General features: G+C 40.2%; 1 protein-coding gene across 9 annotated transcripts in view; it reads right to left on the minus strand.

Moving 5' to 3' along the window:
• The window catches only part of Meis2 (Meis homeobox 2), a 204,317-nt gene that overhangs the window by 180,820 nt on the left and 40 nt on the right, over positions 1 to 23,457 (minus strand). For 4 of the 9 annotated variants that reach the window (XM_046461403.2, XM_046461405.2, XM_046461407.2 and 1 more), the window contains exons 1-7: positions 23,236 to 23,457; positions 21,743 to 21,975; positions 20,040 to 20,181; positions 19,288 to 19,338; positions 18,274 to 18,324; positions 17,341 to 17,490; positions 7,773 to 7,887 (exon numbers count right to left, since the gene is read on the minus strand). The exon at positions 23,236 to 23,457 is cut by the window's right edge. In XM_046461403.2, coding sequence (XP_046317359.1) covers positions 7,773 to 7,887; positions 17,341 to 17,490; positions 18,274 to 18,324; positions 19,288 to 19,338; positions 20,040 to 20,181; positions 21,743 to 21,975; positions 23,236 to 23,247 — 754 coding nt within the window. In that variant the 5' untranslated portion in view covers positions 23,248 to 23,457. Of the gene's footprint in view, positions 1 to 7,772; positions 7,888 to 17,340; positions 17,491 to 18,273; positions 18,325 to 19,287; positions 19,339 to 20,039; positions 20,182 to 21,742; positions 21,976 to 22,667; positions 22,789 to 23,235 lie in introns of those variants that run through there. The other 5 variants (XM_046461406.2, XM_046461404.2, XM_046461411.2 and 2 more) reach the window with 2 other exon arrangements.

Consider the following 23,457-nt stretch of genomic DNA (forward strand, 5'->3'; position numbering starts at 1 on the left):
GATGGCTCACTCCCATTTCAATGAGGAACTAGATTTCAATAAAGCCCCATATATGCTTTCTTGCTGGCCACTAGAACACTGATAAATAGCTCAAGACTGTCCAGGGATAGATTTTAGTAGACTAAAGTGGTTTCTATCATTGTCTACTATGACATAAAAAAATATTTTTAAAGGCCAAATTAAAAACAGATGTCAACACAGGAAGATGAATGAAAAGTTGTTCTCCCCAACAAACAAACAAACAAACAAAAAAACCATAAGAATTTTAACAAACTCCCTGTGGGTAGAAACAGGAAAGAAAGAATGGGGGTGGGGGTAATGACATTGCTTCATTACAGACTATTCTTCTGAAGCCAAGTAAAGACAATGAAGAGAAAAATAGAACATGTGTATTACAATGTATAGCACCAAAAGGCTGTGTTTGATGCTCTGGAGGGCTTCAACAAGTACTGTTCAGCCAAAAATCAATTGAAAAATCAGCATGATAACAGAGCATGAGTTGCCCTATAATAGCCTTAAGACCCCCAAGGCTATTCCAGTCCCTTTCATCTGCCACACTGCACAGACTCTAGGGGACCTCACTTTCCTTCCCCGAGTTCTGTGCCCCTCTGTATTTCTTACTTACTGCTTTGCTCTCCCTTAGATAGGGTGGGCAACAAGAAATGATGATGTTTTCAAGTGGCTTTTGAGAATTTTTTCTTTTCTGCTTTATTCTTTATCTTCTCTTGACATTTGCACTCAAATGTATCCTACACCATCCGTCATAGACAATTTCCGCAATATTAAATGGTCAACCATGATCTCTGAATAGTCTAATGAGTAATGGTCATGTGTTCTGAGTGCTTTTACTAATATACTTTACACTGCTCCTTAATAAAATCCCCATTCAGGCTCATGCAAATGTGACACGTAAGCAATCTACAGCATTGTTATAAATATACATATATATTTCATTCCAAGATTTCATCTCAATATTTCTTCAATCACTTCCTCACAATGTCTGGTTTGTTCAATTTATATTTCTACTTGGCATTTGGTGCAAACCCCCAAAGATAAGATACATCTGTCCCTTAGTCACAAATCTTGGCATTTTTACCTTAACTCAATCGTGAAATGATTGGTTGAAATTACCTTGCTTATTAGCAGGATTTCCTCATAATAAAACATTTTATTTCCAAACTTTCGAATTTGACGTGAGATGTACCAACTCGGTAGTGACATATCAAAGAGTAAGGAGGACATATAAACACACTGATCTGTGTGAGGGAAGGAAAAGCTAATTGGAAGTCAGCTTCCCTGTGATTATCAGCTTGTTTATGGGGAGGGAGGCTCTTCTGAATGGCACTGTAAATTCATCCCTGATTATAGCGTTAACACCAGAGCTCATTTCCACACGCTCCCCGAAAGCCCCCCACCCAATCCATTTTGTTTAGTTATAAAGGGCTGTGCACTGTTTTCAGAGAATGACAGTTTCCCATGCTTTGATTTTCTTCAGTTTCAGGAAAAATTAATCAGTCGCACGAGCCAGTTGTCAGATTTCACTTCCCTCTCGGCAGAAAGCACACATATTCATTGTCTGCTATAAGAATAAATTTTAGTAATTTTTCCCCATGTCAATATGAATATTAGACTGACCCAATTAATATGAAATGCTTCTATGCTGCTGGAACAGACAGTGCTACAGAAAGAGCCATTTGCACAACCTGTTCATGATTATGGGCCATAAGGACACAAAGATGGCACACACATTTGTGGACCATCTGAATTCTTATACGGAGAGGGGAGGGGGAAGGGGGAGCGGCATGACGTTCGCTGACTGTCGTGGGTCATGTTTTTTAATCCAGAGTATTGGACATGTAACACAGCAACAAGAGCTGATCATTTTGTTTAATCACCTTTTGGATCTTTGCCAGATGGTCTCTATTGAGAGCGCTGCAAACAGAGAGAGATGAACTGCATCTAACACGCCACCAGAGCTTTCCCGTAAATGTCTGAGAACTGATTCCAACAAGAATTTAGTCTCAGAGCAGAAAGGGATACATTTAAAAACTATGTGCATTAACTATACTTTTCCCCATAGAATCCTCACTTGGCATGAATAATTTACCCACTCTTATGCTAATGGGATCATGAAAGTATCCCTCTGTCTTTAGTGCAGCTATTCTCAGCTTTCAGTAATTACCCCACCCAGTGAAAATAACATGGCTTCTGCATTGAGCAGCGGACTCGTACCTGACAATTAGAAAGATCATGGCTGACAGTGGAAGGATCCAGAACTGGACAGAGAGCCTCTTGTAGCCTGAGGAAGAGTACTGCCACAGAGTAACACAAGTCGAGGGTGGGGGCGGGAAGCAGAAGAAGAGTAAAAGAAAAGTTCCCCGTTGTCAAGCTGGTCTTTCTTTGACTTATTATCCAGACTTTACTTAAATAAAAATATGTTCCTCTTTCTATTACTAAGTGTGAAAGATGGTCGTGATCAGATTAGTTTTTTTTTTTAAAGCAATACCTGAGAAAAAGAGCTACAATTATCATTAAAACACAATCACATTAAGTATTTATTTTATCAAAATGTTAAAAAAAAATCTAAATAGTGGAAAATCTTCTGCCTTCTGCTTTTTGGAGGGGGAATAAAAAGGATTACTAAAAAAAAAAAAAAAAAAAAACAAAAAAAAAAAACAAAACACATTTTCCTACCTCTGTCCACAAAATTCCATGTTAGGTAGTTCACTGTGTAAAAATTATCAGGCTAAAACATCTGGGAAGGAAAGCTATGAAACAGCAGGGAACGTGGCTGGTTTATTGTTTATCTTTTGTTTATGAGGCAGTATTCAAGTTTAATTACTACTCTAAATTAAACTCTAACTGGCATCAGGAGACATCCCTTTACATGACTAAGTTAAAAAAAAAAATCTAGAAATCCGAACTCCGGGTTTTTCAAGTAAATTGATACATATAGAAAGAAATTATTCAAAATTAACAGCAATTATAGAAAGCTTTTAAGCATTTATGGGCACCATTCCATGGTCCTAAAGCAATTATTTATTAGAAGAGTTTAATTTTATTTCTAATGGTTACTACGCTAAAAAGTCCTAAGAAAATCAACAGAAATTATTGGGGTGTTTGCTGATAGTTTAAAGATGATATTCTTTTTTATTCATTTCGGGGTGAAAGAGAAAGAAAATGCAGTATTAATATTGCATAAACAACAGCTTTGGGACCATGTTTAATTATCAAGTACAGTCTCAGAAAATTTTTTGATACAATTAGGACAGGAAGGAAAAAATGTCATTGTGTTTATTATAACAGTAAGTGACCAGTTTAGGATGAACCTAGCTCTAGGAAAAATAAAAGTTAAAACCAACTAGCAAAAGATTATGCCAGATGGCATCTGTCATATTGTATTTAGGGTTATTTTAAAGAGATTGCCGCCACTATGAAAACATTCCATTGACAGAGTTTTCCTAGACTGAGTAAGAAATCCCAGTAGAACACATTCAGGGCCCATAGTAAAGGGTTTGAGGTTTGGGGTTTTTTTCCCCCCTCTTTCCTTAAATACATAACTAGAATATTTTGGTGGTGGAAAAAATTACTGTTTTATAACTATACCATGTACTATAAACTCCACAATGCAATAAGATCTTAGATGTTTGCTTATCTACTTACATCCACTACTGAGGGGATATTTGTAGACTTCAATATCATGATTGCTAAAGGACTGTATAATAACTAAATAAATATCTAGCTATGGAATACTAGCCTCGTTGCCTGAATGATAGATGGGGGCATTGACGGAGGGGTTTGGTGGCAGAATAGAGGAGAACTATGCTGGCTCAGACAGCCCTCTTTCCTGAAAGACTGGAGCTCCATAGATGCTAGATTGCTAATGTATTTAGGTTAAACTGGGTCTGGCAACAGCATGGTTAACGTGTGTGTGGTGTGCAGTGTGAGCTCAGCAGTTACTGGGCCAACTGTCTCGGTATTTCTGGGAATCCTGCCTATTCACAGTGCAGGGATTGTTCAATTGCTGCAAAATGTACAAAATGAATTTTACAAAAATGAATTGTAAGAAAGGCCCCATTACAACGATTTTACAGCAAAGATGTCAACATCAATTTTTCTTTCATGCATAGCTAATGATTAAAACAGCAATATTCCATTTGCCTAAGACAATTTATTTCATATTGGCACATCAAAATATTGAAATACAAAGTTATCTTTACTCTACCCTTTTTATTCATTGCTGCTGAACCCATACCATTGTTCAAACCAGGAAAAATAAAACAAACTTGGCACGAAATACTTAAAACAAAGTCTCATCAATATTCTCCAATTTGTCAACATCTCAATTACAGCACTGGAAAAAATGTAAATTTCATGTGCTCTAAACACTGAGGGGTCTATTCTCTTGCCAATTCACATGCGTAGCTCCCATCAGCGTTAATGGGAGTTACACAAACCCATCAATAATAATAATACTTTGTACATATATTGTGCCTTTCATCTAAGGCTCTCAAAGTGCTCTAGGAACAAGGGGGCTGCTTCCTACTCTTTACTCTGGCAAAATACACAATGCAACACAAAGCAGCTTTTGACTCAGCAGGTACAGAATGAGGGACCCCAAGCCTTATTATCAAGCCCCATTTTACTGATGGGAAGCCAGACACAAAGAGGGCCAGTTACTTCTCCACAGCCCTGAGTCTGCACCCTAATTCTATCCTTGAAAAACCAGATTTCCTTCCTCATTCTAATGTGACTAACAAGACAAACACTCTCCCTTTGGCTGCTTTTAGCAAGAGAAATCAGAGTGAATGAAAAGTCTGGTTCATATTTATATAGTTTACTGCTAGTCATGTGCTGTTGGAAATATACAGTCAAGTCAGGTTTTATATTTTACTAACTTTATTTCTTAACAGTATTTTAAAAATTTGGGTTTTTTTTTTTTCTCCTTTCAGTTTGTTGCACAAACACTGAGGAGGAAAAGATGACCTTTCACCTGTGTAACTGTAGCTCTTTCACTATCAGGTCATAAAATGAGGCATTTTTAGGTTTCAAAGTAAAGATTTGTATGAATCACTATAGCAAAAATATTCACAAAATTTATAAAGCAACATAAATGCATGTATTGTTTTATAGCATATGGCTATTAAAGTTTAATTTAAAATGTGTATGAAAACATTGTATTTAGTACAATTCATCCCTATTTTTTCTGTTTATCATAATTTGTTTTGAAACTGAATCGTTTTACAGTTTTCCATATGCCTGTTGTGCTAATAAATTCTGAATAAGCAAGAAAACTCTTCTAAACTTGGTTTCCAATGAAACATTATAATATATTTAATACAAAGAACATAAATTTCTCTCCCAGGTTTTCCATTATACATCAACCCTAAGATTTAACCTATGATAAGCATATGCGATTTCAGTCAATATCTCTGTTGACTTTGCCCTGAAGCAGATAATTAATCTTGCCCACTGAAAGCTACTCTGGACAATTCGGTGAGACTAAATATCAGAATATCTTGAAAACATGTTTAAAAGATTAATATGGGCATGGGTATGACAAAACACACTTAAACCTAGCCTTCCAAATTTGGAGTATGCTGTCAAACAGAACAAAACAAAAAACCAGAAAAACTTTATACATGTGTTTTAAGCACAGACACCAGGTAGGAAATTCTCCCTGCTTACTCTCCATTTTAGAGTAATCAGAACTTTTTTTTCTCTCAAACTTTAACACAGGAAAATGACAGACTTCCTACTGCTCATACACATAAGCTACCGTGTCCATTCTTTAATCCCACAGAGATATGATTAAAGGAACAAAAATCCTTCAGGGATCAAATCCTTCAACATGGGATAAGTGGGTGCGGCTACCCACAGCACAGAGGTTGGTGTGAATTGTTTCTACCCAGAGTGTCAGTCTCAGAACTCTTCTCTTTCCTGACCCCAACACAACAAAACAAAACTAACTAACCAAAATGATAAAACTTTGCGCTTGCCTGTTGCCGTCACCATTCCCTGCTTGGAACCCTAGGGTCTTCTCTCTCCCGCCTCCTCTTCTCTCTGGCCCTTCCTGCCATCCCTCTTGCCATAACTCAACTAACCCAACAGAACCAGTCAGTTTTAAATTTCAGTTGGGACCTTGGTGACCTGTTAATGAATCTACAGAGAGGGGAAAAGCTCACAGTGTTGAGTTATGCCTGGTGTTGCTAGCTGACTTGGAGTCAGAAATGCTTGAAGCGTTAACGTAATTGCAAGAATGTGAAAAATGAAGCGCTGGGCTCCTGAGCAAAGTGAAAGGTCAAAGCCAGCCTCACACACAAGAAGTCTCTGGAAGATAGCCTCATTAGACCATTAGGTCTGCTTCTCCCTTCCCCTCTTTTGTACAATGTTTAGGGTGTTTTGTTTTTATTAATAGATATGGTTCACCCTTTGTGTTGTTGGTGGTGGGAGGATGGAGTGATAGAAAGCTTTTCGGATTTAACCACACTGAGAAGTCCACTGTGGTGTGGAACCACAGTCAAGTCATTACGTTGCACATTCACTGAAAGCTATGCACAAGTTACCTTCGAAATGCCTTATAATTTAGTTTCTTTTATAGATAGTCTAACTGGTGCTCTAAAAGCTGTATATAAAACCTAAATAGACACAACTCACAAGTTCTTCCAGTTTGTCATCTCTATCAGTTGCAACTTGCTTAGAGGTAGATTCTAATTTGGACCCACTCACAAGCAAAAGGCATCCTAGAAAGGACATTTTTTTTTTTCTAGACTCTCCTAGAAACCCAGGAATCACAAATCCCTGGCCAGAAACTTGGAGGAGGGAAGACACCCACCCTACATCAACCACCCCCCTTGAAATGGCATATATAACTACAGCTCAAGCTGTTAAACTGGCCTCTACTTGGAAGCCTGTCTAATGCTTAAATATTGTGGCCATAAACACAGTCATAATAGAGATGAAATAGACCTAGGAGATCAGACACCATCTAATGTAAAATATTAAAAAGTAAAATCTATACACTTTCCTGGCCCACATTCAATAATGCATCTTCCTTTAAATTATCATTTTAGCCATAGAAGAGTCATCCCTACCAATATATAATTGCTCTCTGTGCAATATGTGAGTTTAAAATGGTAATATTTACTCCAAATTGCACTAGGTTTCCTTGGCATCTGCAGTTGACGTCCCTTGCCCTCTGATTATTCTAATTTTTAGGAATTGTGACAAAAGTCACCATGTTAGCTGAATGGAAATAGGGACAAATAATCTAAGAATTTCAAAATTCATCTTTCCAAGATAAGATTCTGCATAACAATCCCCCAATATTTCTGGAGCTCTGAAGAACAGACTTTTTCATTTTGTGTGTTTTAGAGGCATAATTGCTTGATTATAGAGAACTGATATAGTTGACATTGCAAGCAAACTATCCTGTTTATAGTGCAATTCAAACTACTAAATTATAGCAGTAAAGAGGTCTGTCCATTTACATACACTGGCCAGAGTAAAGTGTAGATAACCAAATTTGTAAAAGAATTGGCAGAACTAATCAATTGTTATTGTAATGCCTACTTGAAGATTAAACAGCTCACTTTGATTTTTTTCAAGTAAAGTAAGTTAAGAAGAGGAAATACTGTCTCCCTTAATAGTAGCCGATTATCCTAACCTGCCACTCTCCTGTTTACACAGAGACAGATGTACTGGATATCACAAAATACTGAAGTTATTTTAGTCCTGTCTACTTTGCACAAAGAAGACATCTGGGCTTTTACCTTGCTCGCTGCTGTTGTCTCCACTCTGGGAAGCATGGCCCCCACTGGAGGGTCCGGGGGTGCCTGCTGAGTGGGTCGAGGTTGCATCGTCGTGGTCTCGCCAGGATGAAGGGTTCTGATATCAGGATGCCAAGGAATTTTTTCCACAGTTGCCATTTCAGCCATAAGTGAGGAACCAAGAAGAGAGGTGCAGAGGGAGACACAAAAATGTGTATTTATTAGTATTTGCAGAACTAGGCATACACGCATGCCATGTTATGGTGAGCAGTCTTTCCAATAATAAGTCCAAAAAAGAAGAAAGATACTCTAGAACTTGACTTATGGTTACATCTGTCATATATATTTGTTAGAAATAATAGATATACACTTTAAATGGATGCATTTTATTATATACAAGCTTAAACCACAATCAAGTTCATTTTAAAAGGAAAAGAAAACTACCTAGAAATGTAAAAGTCTTTTTTAAAAAAAACTTTTATTAGCTTAATTAGGGCAACTCTTTCAAGAAATAGGTTCCAACATACTTTGATACTAAAACTTCAGAATAGTAACATCTATGAAATTCAATGATTGCCTTAAAAAAAAAAATCATGGACTCAAGAAGGTACAGGACAGCCCTCTACATCTTCCAAATGCATTGCCCTAAAATAACCTGTATGAATGCTCGAAATTGTCATGACCTCACCAACAGATGCAATGACGTAACTACATCAATACCTAATCAGTTATTAATCTCTGCTTAATTCACACAAATAATAATTTAAAAATAAAACAAATCTGAGCTAGGTTAGACTTTTACTTGAGCTTCAAGGAAGCTTTAAATGACTATGCAGTGATTTTTCCTGGAAGAACTACTTGTTTCAAAGGACATGCAAGGCAACCAAGAGTTGTGGCTCTTGCTACTTTGCAAGTATATTCTTCTCCTGTTCCTCCTCCCTTTTCCTGATCATTCCCAATACCCTGCTGTTGCTTAAAGGAAAACAGGAATTCTAATGTACAGGAAGGACTTTATCAGCACCACATGAAGGCAGGCAAGAGATGGAATTTCCTCTGGCAGAAATGGAGAACAGGAACCACACATGAAACACAGCAGCCTTGAGGCCAGAGCTGTGCACTTGTCACCTGTATATGACAATTGCAGCCAAGTCTGAACACCTACTGGCAAGTGAGTTCTTTGGTGGAGCATAATGGGGAACGGATTTTTTTTTTTTTAATATCAGTTTCTCAAAATGTACCACTACTTTTTACTAGGATTGATAAATAAGGACTCAGACAAACCTATAAGCAAATAGGCAACTTGGAAACCTCTTGACTATCTGAAAATAATCTTGCCATGTTGCCATTATGTATAGTTTATCAAGAAAAGAATCAGTTTGTCATTTTTATCAACAGCAACTCCATAATGTACATATAGCACATAAAATGTTACCAAGATGAAACCAGAAACAAAAGGGAGACAAAATAAGAAAACATTTTTATCTGGAACAACAAAAGAAAGTTTCCCCCTATAGATCTGCTACAAACTGATTATAAATTAACATTTGGCATTTTTGATAGATGATGAAATAATCCAGAGATCGATGGATTAATAACATCCATATCAAATAATGCTACTGGCACTGCCATCAGGCAAGCAATTGATTCACAGTGAAAAACCCTGAGCAGAAATTTCATGACTATAAATATGGCCCAGGTATAGACCTCTAAAATAAAGATATGTTAGAGAAAGTAGATTAGGAAATGAAATTGAGTGGGATAAAATAAAAACCAAGTTCTCTGTTGCCTGTATGAAGACAAAGTCACTCTTGTGAGCTCTCTTTTTATCTAAGCTAGAAAGCACTCCAGTAGTGTCAAGTTAAAGGCAGACAGAGTACAGGGGCTTTCCTAGTTTTGCAGCCTCTTTGTGTCAGCTGTTTGCTGGATATGATCAGATAAAGTGCTAGAAAAATGACATGAAAAAGAAGAGAGAAAGAATGGCGTGGCATGGGTTTACTCCTGCACCAGCACAGGCAAGAGTCTTCTTTTAGAAAATGCAATGACTACAACACATTCACCTAAACTAAACTTTTCAGTGTACACAGCAAGTGATGTTAATTTTATGCACTGCAGGCTTTTTATTAAGCCGCTGCTATAAAAGCTCCTTACCCCTCATGAAAATTACAATAATTAGGCACTAACACCTCAACTATGTTTTAAGGCAAATGTCATCCAATAGCTATTATATAATCATTCAAATGAAGCTGGAGCAGGTCTTTCTGTTTAGGCACTGCATCTATTGGAAGGATTTGTGCAGAAGGACTTCCTGCAACTGGGAATACTGGTTTGTTCTCATCAGCCAAACTTGTGCTAAGTTTTATAGTTAGGCCTCATTCATTTACAATTCAGTTATATTTCCTTTGATGGTTTTATGTAGGAGGTGTTTTCTAAAGGAAAGGGGTGAAAGATAAGCCACATGGACCAATGTTACATTAAGAGCAAACGATTCCTTAAATAAGTTGGGTCTATGGTTTTCAGCCAAGTCCTCAAACATTGCTAAACTTATTATCAAGCCTGCTCCTACCTCTTCTCTCTTTTTCTTGCTCCTCAAAAATTCTCTTTTAAAAAAGTCTATTTCCAAGAGTATCTCAAGTATTAAGTTCTACATTGAGGGACTGACACAAACTAAGGAGAATCATAGGAGAGTTATCTAACCTGAAAGCAGGAAGAACAGATAGAGGCCTGTGGGATGCCGAGGCTGAGGAGTTATCTCGAGTTATCTGTATTCAGCTATACATGGAAATTTCCTCATATATAAAGACACAGTTGTTCCTCCGTGGTCATAAAAAAATTGTAACCTACATGGACAGCACAGTGTATTACCCATATGCTGAGATTTCTTTCTTAGATTGAAATATTTGTTTGTATCACAACTCCTTTCTTCTCACCCCCATCCCATATAGTTTCCAAGTTTACATTCTTCAAGAATAACTGCTTGGCTTTCTGCCAAACTATATGCAGAATTTGAGTGAATCGTGAAATCAAAAGGGGTATGTATACAAAAGCACATAAAAACACATGACATGTGTAGAAAAATAAAGAGAAATGCTCTCTGTGTTCAGTGTGGGTGAGTATTCAGGTATTTCATTCCACAATATATGTCCTGTTCTCCTGCCAAAAGTATCATGAAAATATCCCAGGGCAAGGATGGAGCATGTTTCTATTCCCAGTGGCCTTAATAATTGGGAGTCAAATATGGTACTCTTCTTGCTCTTAGGTAATTGTGTTAAAGAGCAGAGTTACTAGGAGAAAAGCAGTGAATACTGAGTGGAGTACAATAGAAGGAGATGGAAAATAGATACAAGAAGCTCAGTCTCCAGGGGCAGTATTTTCTATTTGCTGGGCTACAGACTCACAGCTGATAATGCAAGTTGTAATTAATATAAAAGCAGGAGACAATATGGGCAGAGCTTGTAGTAGCAGGGCCACAGGAGAGCGCTCTGCTGCTCTCCTTGGTTTCTCATTTACACACAGCTTTCCCTAGAAAACACAATTCTGCTAGTGTTTTCTCCCTTGAAAGTTAAAAAAAAAAACTGATTTAGCACCATCATTGAATTTTGCTAAATCTAGGAAAGAGCACTGAGAAGAGAAGAGTCTCTGGGCATAGGAAGCAAATCACACATGCACCTCTTTTGTTGAGGCTGCAGATATGGTGAAATTGCAGCATTTTAAATCAGGATGGCATTTGTATGAGGGGCCTACCTATAGGATAATAATTAAAGTCCTGGAAAATTGTTCCTATTTCCCTCTTTCAGTTATTCCACGTGGCACAGGGTTCTTCCATGGGGGGTCACTGAGGAAAAAAATGTGTAAGTTTTTCTCAATAAACACAAAACTAAGTGAAGAAATGAACTTTATTAGGCCTCAAGGAGACAAAAGTAGTATTAAGTTCTGTCTGAAGCTCATTTTAGACCCCAAATGAAAAGGTCATTCAGTAGATGTGGCATAGGAGAGAAGACAGCAGGTTGGAATTAAGATGCAGGTTGCTACCCGTCTCACGTCATGTGACCTGCCTCAAATGACCCACTGCATTTCTGTTAGACTTGTGTCCTTTAGCTCTTTAAAATTTAGAAGTTATACAAGCTAACCCTTAAAGTCATCCACTTCTACTTCTTATTTCTATCATTAAAAATACTTTTAAAACAGCCATTCGATTTTCTAGAATCCACTCAACAAAATACTATCAAGTGAAAATTATATATGACCTTGGAAAACAGTAATGTAATTCAGTCTATGTGCTCATAGGGAGAGAGTAATAATAAACATATAGAAAGATATTTTAATCAGTAAATGAAGCATGCAAAACTAATTTGACTTGATATATTTAAACAACAAAGGAAAGATATGCTTGTATCATCATACATTACGAACACTAAGTTACTTCTTTCCTTTAACTTTATGATGTTTTAACTCCTCATTAAAAGTTTGGAGAAATTATTTTTTAATAAGATGAAAAATCCTATCCTGAAGTATCAAGGTTATAAAGTTTTTTAAAGATTATTAATTATATGGTTTGAATAAATGTTGAAATTTCAACTTTGTTATTTTAAAGTTGACATAAGAACTCAGGAGACCTATGTGTGCTTTCAGAAGAACCTGGACTCACTCTATAAAAATGTAAATAGAGCTGGTGTACTTCCTCATCTCTACTTCCACCTCTTTATCAAGCTCTGGGAATTAATAAGTGAGCAACCCTCACAAAAGTGGCCAGTACCTTTTGCAAATGATTTCTCCATTTAATGAAGCAACTGTTAGAGAAGACAGAAATGTCTTGCATTGTTGGTAAAATGCCACATTATAAAATGTCTCTAATAATTTTGATCTGTGGTGGTAAATTCTGCAGAACATTTAGTATGAATATAAACAAGAAAATCAGTTCAAATTATACCAATTTTTTAATTTGATAGTAAATGTCCATGTGGTTGTCAAGTGTACCTATTTTTAATATTATTTCATCACAATTACATTGAAAACATACTCTAACTAGTTGATTTAAATAGTACCATGACTCTTGATGAGAAATTAAGAAGAAAGCTATCAACAACCAGAAACTATGCAGCAATGACAATAACAGAAAGCTCTTTTCCCCGGTATTTCTCCTTGAGTTGGTGGACAGAGCTCAGAGGTCAAACTTCATGGGAACCTGTCCCCAGAGGCTTTGGATAACACTCCACAATGTCTAATCTTACAATACAACACAAGAAACTAAAAGATAAAAATATGCCATTCATAGTATTAATATTATTAAAAAAATCTTGGTATTTCCTTTTGATCTTCTAAGGGCCAACCACTTAAACCTAACCCTCTCCCCACTGTCACTCACTTCTAATTTTTCAGGTAATAGAATTTATCTATAGGGACTTGCTTGTATTCTGTCAGGAACAAGATTCTGGTGATTCTCCCCTCTGACCTAACCCATTTTAAAAAAAACTGTATAGACATAAATAAATTTGACATATGCAGAGATGCAAAAGAAAACAACAGCATGTCTTCATTTAAACTATAGCACAGAAATCAAAGTAAAATTTTTTTATTAGTGATGTTATCAGAGCAATTTTAAAGCACCTGCCATTAATTATTAATAGAGATAATTATATTTCTTCCCTCTCTGCTTACTTCTTTCAAAGAAAATAAAATGTAGCTCTTTATGACCATTAACTATGAATAGGAATGTAATTGTATCACTATATGCACTTCATGAAAACAAAACTTAACTCAAAATATATTTCCAACAAGTCTACTTCATTTGTCTAAACTTGATCTAAATATATGTAATATCTTTAAATGTAAGTATGAATATAATATTCCATTAGTCTGCTTTAGAGATGTGGTCTGAAATTATGTAAAACAGAATGTGAATATTACCTATTTTTTGGAAATACTACAGACTAGGAAAAGCATGATTACTTCACAATAGTTTTCAAGTTGAAGCTTTTTTGGAAAAATAGCTTTCTTGGCATGTTTATTTTAAACATGATTAATCTGAATGTCTGGGAAACTTAACATGAACTGCAGCTGGAAAACAAGAGTTTTGTTTCCTTTGACTATCATATATTTTTTCCCTCAGTATTCCAAGGAATAGTGCAATAGTTGTTTCCTACCTGTAACTATTATCTTTATGTTACAGTGAGCATAAAAAAGTATAACATAACATTAAAAATATAAGCATTCATTAAGAATATGCTAAACACAACAAAACAGTACCACCGTTGCACATTTTATTATCTATTTAATTTCAGACTTATCATTATGCACATCATGTGTGTTAATAATAAATGAACAAACCTAGTATCCTCATTGAATGTAAGAAATGGAAGGAAGACTATTATGGTTGTCTTCTTTAATGCATCTGTTACATCAGAATATTTATATGACATTATAGAATGTGAAATTGCCATGATTCACCATGTAATAGTATATAAAATTCATTCTTAAAAGTCTGCTGACAATACTTGCTTTGAAGATATTTATATACATTTACTTTTATTAATTTATATTTTTGAATTCTTTAATAAGAAAATTGAAACCTATGGGGATACTTAGTATCTTGGCCTTGACGTTTTTCTCTGCTTTCCTCTACACTGAATTACATACTTAATCTTTTTCTCTCTTTTACTCTCTCTCCTTGCCCACTTCTTCCTTAAACACACACACACACACACACACACACACATACACATTGTAGTTTGATACCACTTAATAAGGATAGAGGTGTATGTGTTTTGGGGGTGTCAAGCAGCTGTCACAAACTGTCACCTCCACAAGAAAAACCTTGGCACACAACAAATTAAACTACGCTTCTTTTTTAGCTGTCATTATTCATAGCCAATAAGTTGAAATGCTCTCAGCATTTCATGTGCAAATAAAACCACGAGGAAGCTCAGTAGATCAGAAATAGTGGGCAACAGATAAAACAGAGAAAACAACCCGCTGTCTGGGTCCTTCTGAAGTGGCTCATCATCACCCCTGCACCAGTGTTCACCAAATGAGATCCAGCCTGGGGCAATGTATTAAATATGCATATCAAAGCAAATGAAAAAAATAAACCTGAAGATTCAAATTGGACACATTTACATGCTGAAAATGTCCCACTTCTATATATCACTTTTCAGGTTAGTGGTTCTGTGCATTTTTCTTTGTGGCTGGGGGGTTGAGGGAGGGTGAGTTTGCAGGAGCAGCTGAAAAGCATGAAGATTTGCTTTGTAGTACTATTGGGTAAAGTCTGGAAATTAATACAATCAATATACCTATGGTACCAAAGTTTCAAAAATGGTGAAAAACCTCCAGGGTCTTCCCTCTTGTCTTGCATTAACACAAGTCTGTGGCAAACCTCTCCATTTCCCACTCAGTGTGCTGGTGGAACAAATTATTGCTTCATTTCAAAACAAATAGCAGGGGGCTAAAGTAAAAAATGTTATAGTTCAGATCTCTAGGAAATAAAAGGCTTTAAATTATGACGCCCAATGAGGTGGCAAGCCCTCATGGGTTCAAAATAAATCAGTTGTCATATTTACTTGATTGGGGGCCTCAGAGAGGAGCAACAAATGATTCTGTTGACTCTTTTACCCAAAGATGATGATTGTTAAATTATTAAAGCATTCTTGTCTTATGTACAACTTCTTTTTTCATGAGTATATATTTAAATATTACAATAGTTCCACAAATTAGCCTTGTCTATCAACCAATACTCCAAACAGCCGAGTTTGTCTTATCTCTTCTAGGTAAACATCAGCATGCTCTAGCTCCAAAAATCCACTGGAAAAGCAGTTGCCAAGAAACTGCTCTAGAAAACCAAGTGCTCAGAACCCCTAAAAATATCACCAGAAAAGCTACAAACTGCAGAGAACTGTCAATCTTTCATTCTACAAACCATGTAAATAGATACCTCCTATTCCCCCCCACAACATAGATACATATAAATTTAGAAACATAAAGCAATGAAAACAAATAAGAAAAAAAATATTTTTAAGATAGTGTCTTGCCACATAGTCCACAAACACACATATTGTCCATCCACAGATAAGCAAATAAACTTTTCATAGCTGCTGCTGCTGCACCCTTTCGATTTCACTTAACACATTCAATGTACAAAAGAGTCCCTCTGCCATCATGTTGGAAACAGGTAAGGGTGAAGATAGGTACAGGAGCTTTCAACACCATAGTATCCATTCTGTCTAAGAACTGAACATCCCAGACTGAAGCTTATTTCTCTCTCTCTCTCTCTCTCTCTTTCACTTTTGTTCTCAGGCTATGTCCCCATATAGTACAAAGGTTAATATTTACAACTGCATATTTTCAAAACTTTTGGAAGGGGAGAGGAGAACCTCATGGAAGGCTTATTCTCAAGGCATCTCATTTATTCCTCTTAACATTTGGGAATTGTTGGGGGCGTTGGGGTTGTCACAAATTGCCTTCAAGACAATGCCTGTTCAATTCACAGAGTGTTAAATTATATTTTAGCCACAAAGTTATCAGTTTACAGCCTGTATCATTTAGATTTGTGAGTTCAGCTAAATGTATAGATACCCTGTCCCCCCCAACCCCCATGGCTTGAGTTCCTATAAATAAACTGCTGTTCACACCCACTCTTTAACCTCGCCACTCTTGCTTTTCCGACCAGCTGCAATCTTTCTTCTCTTTGCTTCTTTTTCAAATTTTCAGTATCACTACATATGCTTTTTTTTTTTTTTTTTTAAAGCATCAGACTCACTAGATCAGTTCCAAAATAGGATTAAAACCAGAGAGAATAGAAAGAAATCTCCTTTCCTGGCTTGACATACATAGTCATTCCTTACTATACTCTCCATCCTCATTCACCAACTGTTAAAGTGTTAAAATTCAACCACTAACCCATAGTTACTCAATCATAATTCCCTTCAGCTTTCTGTAATACATTGTTAATAATTGGTTCATCAAGGTTACTGTCTTTTATTATGAAGATGCTTCAGGCACTTGGCAATAAGTCCATATTTTGACAATAACTTTCTATAGAGCAAAAGCCCTAAGAATTGTAATGTGTTCTTTCACTCCTTCTTTTATTTCTAATGCAGTGCAAGATTGCCAATAATTCTCAGAATGGTCATCTCTAGGAGAGACTGAGAAAATAAACCCTCAGTCCCTAATTCTTTCATGCAGACACCCCCTCCCCATCCCGTCCAGCTAACTGTCTTGCCTCTATCTCTGCTGCACTGATTACACAGAGTTGAGAAACCAGAAAAGACAGCGGTCACCATATCAAAGAGAGAATTTGCTAACACCCAAGTTTCCCATTCAGGGAAACTTTATACATTAAGAGAACAAATCACTCTATCAATTCTCTGTTTTTTTTTTTTTAACCCTTCTGGCTTTCCAAAAATAAAAGACATGACAGTGGTAGTGAGAAAGGGAGAATAAGACCTAAAAGAGACCAAATCATTTTTAAAAAGAAATCTCAGGGGAGTTAGATGTTAAAACAAATTTTTGTTTGTTTGTTTGTTTTTTAAAATGTTGTGCCCAATGGCCTTAAAAGAAAGCCAAAGGCTTGCAAACTTACATGGTCAGCAAGATTTGTGGAGGAGCCTGAAAGTTCTTCGTGGTCTGACTTGGAGCTGCCGTCTCGTTCATCAATGACGAGGTCTATGGGCATTTTCCCCTTTAAACAGCTAATGTACCGGTGGCAGAAGTTATCACACAGTTCATGGACCTACAAGGAGAGTCATGGTGGAGGGTTCAGCTCATATTGTTGTTTGTTTCATTTTTAAAGAAAAATATCAGGTTGCACAGTTACATTTGGAAAGAGCAACAATGTGATGTCTTCCAAACTAACTCTAATTAAGGGGTGTAATAGTTGACAGCAAGGAAACAATAGAGCAATTGTTGCACCAGATATTATTCTCTAGAGATTTCCCTGAGCAACAAGTTACAATAAAGAGAGGGAAAGGAAGAAATAGGACTAGAAATAACTGGGTTCAGACTAGGAGACCAGAGAGGAAAATCTGATTTGATAATAACTTAAAAAACATTAAAACACCGGAACCAGAGACAGCAGTAACATTTGCTATTCAATAAGCTAAGAGTTTTGTATGTTTCCAGGAGAAAGTGAATGAGTTGCAGAGCAATCTAAAGATACCCTAGAGAGGATGATTCTTTCTGCTTGCACCTAATGCAAACTCTGGGCCCATGGTGAGTTGAGTTAATAGAGATACAAGCAGACTGAATGTCCAGTAACAAATGATCAGCTTCATTTCAAAATAATCCTGAATGCCTGGGGGAAAGGGGGTGTGTGCTACTTTAAAAAACAAGGCTGTCCTAATTCACTCATCCTCTGAGCCCCTGGGTTGAGGAGTAGTTTGAAGGAAGGACATAGCAACATGCTCAAAATCTCCAGGTGTGCAATACCTCATACTGCAGGTTTGCTGAAAACATCCCAGTCAACTAGGAGAGGGAAATGGCTAAATCAAAACGGGAAAGGTTATTTCCTGCTTACCTTTTCTAACTCCAAAAGATGAAACCTTAGTACTTGTATTGCTTGTATCATCTGAAAGGAAAGTTTAAGGGTATGGAGTTAGGGCTTTGTGACACTGTGGTCCTGGGGGTGGGGGTGGGGATTGGACTGGGGCAAAGAAACCGGCAGGTGGTCAGACAAATCCCACACATCAAGAAATAGAAGAAGCAAGTGATTACTGATCATCTCTGCCTCATTGGCCACGGGGTACGAGTTTGCCTCAACCTGAGCCTCAATATTAATATCTTTCCCCTAATGTTCACAGTGCTATTTGTAAGGACTGTTTTTTTTTTTTTTTTTTTCCCTCTCGGGCCAGGCCTTCGTTCTCCGCCGGAGTCCTTTTTAACCGTCCCCTCCCTCGACCTCAGGCCAAAGTAAAAAAGAAAAAAAAAAAAAAAAAAGGTCGCTTTTCTGGACAGAAAAAGCTTTTAGAACCGCATACCCAGCGAAATCCGTCCTAACTAAAGAAGGAAATACTCAAGATGAATGGTGATGCAGGGCCTTTGAAAGCGGATTTAAGTACTTTTAATATTGAAATCGTGCAAATTAGCAAAAGAATCGTACCTAAAAGTGGCCTGCGCTGGCCTGGCCCTCACCCCCAGCCCCCACCCACAGCCCGCCCTCCACCGCGCCAGCAGTTACTTCCTTCGGGTTAGCCGCCCGGGGCTCGGCCGCCTGCCCCAGCAAACAGAGGAAATAACTCACTTCTCTCAGCTTATTCCCGAGGCCGAGACCTGGGAAGCATCCCCTGCTCTCGTTCTCGGCGCCGCGTCCCGGGTTTCTGCCTCGGTGGGCTTTGCTCCCCCCTTGACGTCCGTCCCGCCCCTCACTCGCCATTTCCCTCGCGGGGGCTCTAAGCTATTCCCTTCCTCCCTGTAGCCCCAGAGCGCCAAAAGAGGTCTCTGCTTGACTCCCTGGAACTACAGCAGAAATTGGGTGCTTCTGGTCATGGGAGGGGGGCGAGGCTGGGGTAAAGAAAGAAACAGAGAGCCTTACCAAATTGTCCAGCTCTGGATTTGAGGAAAAAAGTGGCTTTTCGGCGCGAACCTATAAGAAGCAGGGAAATTCAGCATGAATTACCATCCCATTTTAAAGAAAAACCCTGTCACAGACTAAACTGGAGTGTGAGAGTGGGATGGTGGAGGGCAGTGGCGGAGAAGAGGAGAGGCACTTGGGTAAAACACATGAAGCAAAGTGGTGCCTTAAATTAGTGGGAACGGCTGAAAAAGAATCAGGCCCTTCAGGTCCTGGCCCCGTTAAGGGAGACCTGGTACCACTATGCGCTAGCAGGGACCTCAGGGCCGCAGTTCCCTCTTGTCCAGCGGTCCAAGAGGCTTTGGCTCTCCACTCCCTCACCTCCGCGCCCCGCGCGTACCACTCAGAGAGGCGCCCAGCTTCCTTGGCTCCCGGGCACTCCCAGGTCCCTAACAGCCCCTCTCCCCAATTCTTGTTCAAGTAGCTGCAGGCAGGGGAAAAGGCCAAGCCCCAGATTAGGAACAGGTCAACTTTAATTCGAGGGTCGAGCCCCTGTATTCCTGGCTGGGGGGGGGGAAAACAAACACCCATATTTATCTCCGCTTCCAATTCGCCTCCAGGCTCAGAGATGGGGAGGAGGCTTAGTGTGCCGACTGGGCCAGAGGAACAGATCGGGTGTCCCTGCCTTTTCCTCCTCTTTCAAGTAAATGTCTAAAGAAAGGGGAGGGAGAGTTAAGAGCTGCAGGAGGGTGAGCGGGTCAAGAAGGTTGGACCTGCTTGGCGAAGACTGCGATGTCCTCGTTGAAGGAGTCGGAGGAGCAGACGTCTCCGCCGGCCACTCCGGGTTCCCGGGGAGTGCAGGTCGCCAGCTCGCACTTCTCAAAGACCAGAGCTAACAGAGGAAACAACGGGTGCCTAACGGGCAGCGCCACGCAGAGACATACACACGGAGACGGGGTGCAGAGGGGAAGGAGCAAGAACTGTAATCAACAAGTTTGGAGGGTTTGGATTCCTTCTTTAATACAACAGGCACGCATCACACTTTACAACCCTTCCTCAGTCGGCCGAGCCTGGGCCAGAAACAGAAAGGAAAAACAGCCTGCCTGGCCCCTACCCTCAGCTCAGAAGTCTCTCACATCTGGTCAGAGAAGTCTCCGGCCACTTTAGCCCGCCAAATAAAAACAGCCTCAGTTGGAACGTACTGAAACATCCAAGAAACTCGGGTAATCTGGAGCCCTGAGTTCATCCATACCCATTCCCCACTACAGAGGCCACAGAACCAACTCTTGCTAACCAACCTTTACCTCCCAAGAAAGAAACACTCTTTAAAATTATATATATATATATATATATATATATATATATATATATATATATATATATATATATATATATACACCTTTAACGGGCATTCCAAACAAGGCCGACGGCTTCACCTACGTACACACTGGAGTGACATTTCCTAGATTCGAGAATGTTCTTCCAATCTTTCTAACCCCTTGCATTATAAACTAGTTTGTTCTACTTCTAGTAAAACCTGAGTGTGGGGGCCAAAATAATAGGAACGTTAAAAGTCGAACAGCTTCCTTCCAAAGACCACATTTCCCCCAGCATTGCAGCAGACAAAAATAAAAGAATCGCGTTTTAAAACTTGGAAGTGTGCTTGCGCGTCTGCCCTTTGTGTTCCTTGGGCGCTTTAGCTACACTTCGGGATGCTTGCGGCCTCTGGCTTTAGGCTCAGTTGCTGTTTACGCACTGTCCCCTCCCCTCGGCATCCCGCCGCCTTCCCCACCTACCCTTGGCCGGAAGAGCCCGTGTTGTACACATTTGGACCTTGCATTCCCACCCCTCCTGGAGTTCTCAGAATATAAAATAATTTTCAACCATTTCCCTTACTTCCCCCAAGAGTCTCTCTATGCAAGCAGCAGTCCCTTCCACCCCGCTGCACTTTAAGGTCTGCCCCTTTATTTACAAAGAATTAAGAAGTGGGTGATTAGAACTTCCTGGCCGACAGAAGCAGCCCTGATCTCAGCTCAAGCTGCATTTAGTGACTCCCAGACCCACAAGTATGAAACAGAAGAGGAGGGAAAAACACATCAAGTTGCTCCTCAGCTACAGGAAACTTTCCCCTTGTCAAGGCCTCTGCTAGGGGGCTTGAAAAAAACTAGTCCTGCGTCCTTTGGCCAGGAATCTTGTCCTTGGGGAGAAGGCCCTAGCAAGGTTCTGAGAACTCAGTCACTCCGGGCTGTGGGGTTTGGAGTGACCGGGCCATGGGAGTGGAGGAAGCTATATCTTCCGGGTCTCTGACTCAAAGGGCAGAAGGGCAGGCTCCTCCACTGTCCTTTCCTAAGTCAGGCAGCACCCCCATGCAGAAATAACTCTCCACTTAGCCGTCCATCCCCCGCCCCCCACAAAGACAAACACACACTCTCACTCACACTCACACACAGTAAGCTGGGTCCGGGGGTCGGTTTACCCATAGATCGCGTCCTTGTCTCGCTTCAAGGCGTCGTTGACAGCAGAGCCCATGCTGGCCGGCATGACATTGGGGTGCGGGGCGTGCGCGCCGTAGTGCTGCGTGGCGTGGAGCGGCGGCCCGTGGTTCAGGTGATGAACCGGGGGAATCGGCCGCGGCGCGTGAGGGTCTCCGTACATGGAAGCGGGAACCCCTACTCCGTCCATCCCGCCGTAATGGGGCAGCTCATCGTACTGTCAGAACCCGGCAAGGAGGAGGGGGCGCAGGGGATGGAGAAAGAACCGAGGGAGGAAAGAGAAAAAGAAGCAGGGAGAAGGAATCGTACAGAAAAGTGGGGATGGGACAGAGATGAGAGAGACAAGGAGAGGGGAGAGAGGAGGGGGGAGAAAAAGGGGGGGAGGGCGAGAGAGAGAGAGAGAGAGAGAGAGAGAGAGAGAGAGAGAGAGAGAGAGAGAGAGTAAAAATAAAAACAAAGTCAGAAAGGAGAAAAGTACCGAGCTCAAGTTGAACATACAGAAACCAAACCAGTCGAAACAACGGAGTTGAAAGTTGTGGGGGGAAATGTTTTAAAATCTCAATGAAAAAGTATGAGCCAAGAGCAGCATTTAGAGAAGGGAGAGGAGGCGGCGAGGCCGGGGATTGAAGGGGCGCAGGGAGGCCCCGCTCCCGCCGGAGGCAGCAGAACCGTAGTGAGCCAACCGAGGGAGAAGTGGAGTTAGTGTGAGGAGGAAGCCCCGGATCCCACCCCTAACCCCCCTTCGCCTCCTCCAGAGGATCCAATAAATCAAAAGGCGAAATGAAACAAAATAAAGAGAAGAAAAACGCTAATAATCAGGACGAGAACGCCAAGGACGAGGGAAGACTAGGGCCAGTGCCTCCCCGGGGGCAGGGAGCGGAGGGTGGGGAGGAATAACGTGAAAGTTACCAGAAACATTATTTAGCCGCGGATTCCCTGCGTCCTTGTCAATTTCAGAGACAAAACAAGCAGCCCAGGCTAGTCTAGGCGGCGGCGGCGCAGCGGCTGCGGCAGCGCGGCCCCAGCGGCGGCCCCGGCGGCGGCGGCTCCTACGCAGCCCGCGCCCGCCCCGAGCCGCGGGAGCAGCGGCAGCAGCGGCGCAGCAGCGGCAGCAGGAGAACCAGGGGAATCGCGCTGCTGGGGTAAAAGCTGGAGCGAGGCGAAAGCGTGTAACAATTGCACACGCACGCACACACACACACACACACACCACTCACACGCACTCGCCGCCCGCCCGCTCGCACAGCGCTGGAACACGCGCGCCTAGACACGCACACACGCACGCACACACACTCGCACACACGCAGAGGCACGGGGGGGAAAGAAGCCGATGAATAATTTTGCTGCTATTTTTTAAAATACTGGCCGCCATCATCAAGCAGCGAGCAGCAGCAGCTTGAAAGGAGAGGAGGCATCGGGGCAGGCCCCTCTTAGGAGAGGATTTATATCTAGGTAAGTGTTGGAGATTTAAACCTACCCTTTGCGCCATCAGTCTGCGCTCCAATAAACTCCTGGATGTGTCGTATATTTAATATCCCAGTCCGGATAAGAAAGTGATCTAGGCTGAAGATTCCTTTTTTTTTTTTTTTTTCCAAACCAAGGAGACTTCTCCCAATTCTCCAATATGTTATTTTTAGGGGAGGGGGGAGCCCAGGCAAAACAACGAAGAGTTTTTTTTTTTTTCTGTAATATTTCTTCT

Source organism: Marmota monax, unplaced genomic scaffold (assembly GCF_021218885.2).
Source record: "Marmota monax isolate L192 unplaced genomic scaffold, Marmota_monax_Labrador192_F-V1.1 WCK01_AAM20220418_F8-fsc00001, whole genome shotgun sequence".
Taxonomy (NCBI): Eukaryota; Metazoa; Chordata; class Mammalia; order Rodentia; family Sciuridae; genus Marmota; species Marmota monax.